At 38.8% G+C, this 1989-nt stretch overlaps 1 protein-coding gene across 1 annotated transcript; it reads right to left on the bottom strand.

Moving 5' to 3' along the window:
• Positions 1-248: 248 nt before the first annotated feature.
• Positions 249-1522, bottom strand: LOC133817749 (allene oxide cyclase, chloroplastic-like). Its single transcript, XM_062250346.1, has 3 exons — positions 1191-1522; positions 970-1091; positions 249-868 (listed from the first exon to the last, which is right to left on the bottom strand). Exons 1-3 carry the CDS (start codon positions 1429-1431, stop codon positions 464-466), a joined length of 768 nt encoding a protein of 255 aa, XP_062106330.1. The 5' UTR covers positions 1432-1522; the 3' UTR covers positions 249-463.
• Between the last annotated feature and the right edge of the window lie 467 nt (positions 1523-1989).

Below are 1989 nucleotides of genomic sequence, written 5' to 3'. Positions count from 1 at the left end.
TACAAAAACTTTTCTACCCTAACAACGAAAAAGAAAAGGTGACCACTTAAAATCAGAAAAAATAAAAATAAAAAAAATGAACCCACTTGAAGTGGAACGCAAAGAGTAGGTAGATATAATAATATCACTATATGCATCATGGGCCATTGATGACACAGTTGACCACAACATTAGCATAAAGGTTGTCACTTTTGAAGAAGAAAAGGAATAAGTAGAGACCAGGCCAAAACTCACCTACCAACAAAGCATTAAAAGAAAATATCAATATATAATATCATAAGAACCACCACAAAGCCCGAAGATAATTCTATCTTATACTCTATTGATTCAGAAAGATAGAGAGTTCATTCCCAAAAATGAACCAACAGAGCATCAAAGAGAGACACCGACGCATACATTATACATAACTAGATTCTTCCCAAAAAAAAAAATAGAAAAAACATAATTATATTCCTTAACTAGTCTAGTCAGTAAAAGATTGAATCACAGCGTGGGCCTCACAGGCCTTGGCAGCTGGACTGGGCTCAACAGATGGGCTGGGCTCAACATGGACACCCAAAAGCTCCTCGGGCAAGTCCTCCTTGATTCCCTTCAAGTAAAAAGTGTAGAAAAGCTTGAAGGGGAAGATGAGCTGCTGCAGCTTTACTTGGCCGTAGGCCCCTTCGAAGATGCCACTCCCACCGGTCACAGCCAGGTAAGTGTCTTCATAGGTCATGTACGAGCCTTGCACCGATAAGTGGCCGTAGTCGCCGAAGTAGAAGCTGTAGATGGCCTCGTACCGGTCACCTTTCTTCTCTGCTTTGTTCTGGATCAGAATGCATATCCCGGCTGTTATGCCAATCCTCTTTTGGAGACAGCCAGTGTACAACTGGGATCATAGAGAAAGATAACAAAACAAAAAATTAGTCATGACCAAAGTAATTGAATTTTGAAATTTGTTAAAGATCAAGAAGAGTAGGAAGTTATTACTTTGTTACTGAAAGGGACTAGATCTCCAAGAGAGTTAACTTCTTTCTGGCTCAATCGGAGGTAAGCAGGGCTGCTGCGATCGCGCTCGTTTATCTCATAAACGCGAAGTTCATGAACCTTGACTGAAAATATTAAGAGAAAAATCATAAGGGGTCAGTCAAAAGAAGAAAATTATTTAAATTTTTAATACAAGTAGGGAAGAATCGAAGGAAAATAATTACTAGGTTTTTCGGATTCTGATGGAGAAGCTTGGCTTCTGCAAGTGATATATGTTTTGGAGGAGGGATTAGAGGTGATCTGAAGCTTGGGAGTTGAGATCAGAGCTGGGCTTAAGACCTTAGTAAAAGAGAGGGAAGATTTCGGAGGTGATAACGATGAAGAGAATGGTGATCTGGTGTTATGGAGTTTGGGAGAGGAGGAAGATATGGTCCTGAGAGCAGTGGCAGGAGCTGAGGAAGCCATGGATGAAGGTGGAAGAGTTGTTGACTTGATATACTAGATATAGAAAAATAGTAGTTGTGTTTGGGAAGAGAGAAAGTGTTTGCGAAAGTTGGAAGAGTGGGGAGTCATTTATATATGGAGGGAAAGCTCATACTTTCTAAACCACGTGAGTGAATGTTTTTCATTTCTGTGACTTTTCATGGACGGTCATCGAAAAAAAAAAAACTTTAATGGACGGCGATTGGTACCAAAACGACGACACGTTAAGAAGTTGGAAAGTTCTACTAAATTTACTTTGAATTAAGCTGGCACTCAATGACTCTAATATGTGCCACAATTAATGTATATTTTAACAAAATGAAGGGGTAATTTGGGTATTTATGCACAATGTAGGTGCATTTATCAGAAGAAATATATTATTATTTAACAACATTGCAAAATAATGCTACTATTTGTTTGGTTTCCAAAAATATCATTATCATTTTGTTAGCTTTCATCTCTCTTCTTCCTCTCTACTTCCTCTTTCTCGGGTCACATTTATTCTTTGGAGTTATGGCAGCCACCACCAAACCATCATCA

Source organism: Humulus lupulus, chromosome 2 (genome assembly GCF_963169125.1).
Source record: "Humulus lupulus chromosome 2, drHumLupu1.1, whole genome shotgun sequence".
NCBI classification, from domain to species: Eukaryota; Viridiplantae; Streptophyta; class Magnoliopsida; order Rosales; family Cannabaceae; genus Humulus; species Humulus lupulus.
The sequence above is the reverse complement of the archived record's forward strand: the minus strand, read 5'-3'. Positions and strand labels throughout refer to the sequence as shown.

Bases quoted from the DNA above. Each gene is read 5' to 3' on its own strand.
- LOC133817749 (XM_062250346.1), bottom strand. From the start codon at position 1,431: ATGGCTTCCTCAGCTCCTGCCACTGCTCTCAGGACCATATCTTCCTCC. The intron at 1,092-1,190 runs GTAATTATTTTC...TAATATTTTCAG, and splicing joins ATCAGAATCCGAAAAACCTA to TCAAGGTTCATGAACTTCGC. The intron at 869-969 runs GTAATAACTTCC...CTATGATCCCAG, and splicing joins TAGTCCCTTTCAGTAACAAA to TTGTACACTGGCTGTCTCCA.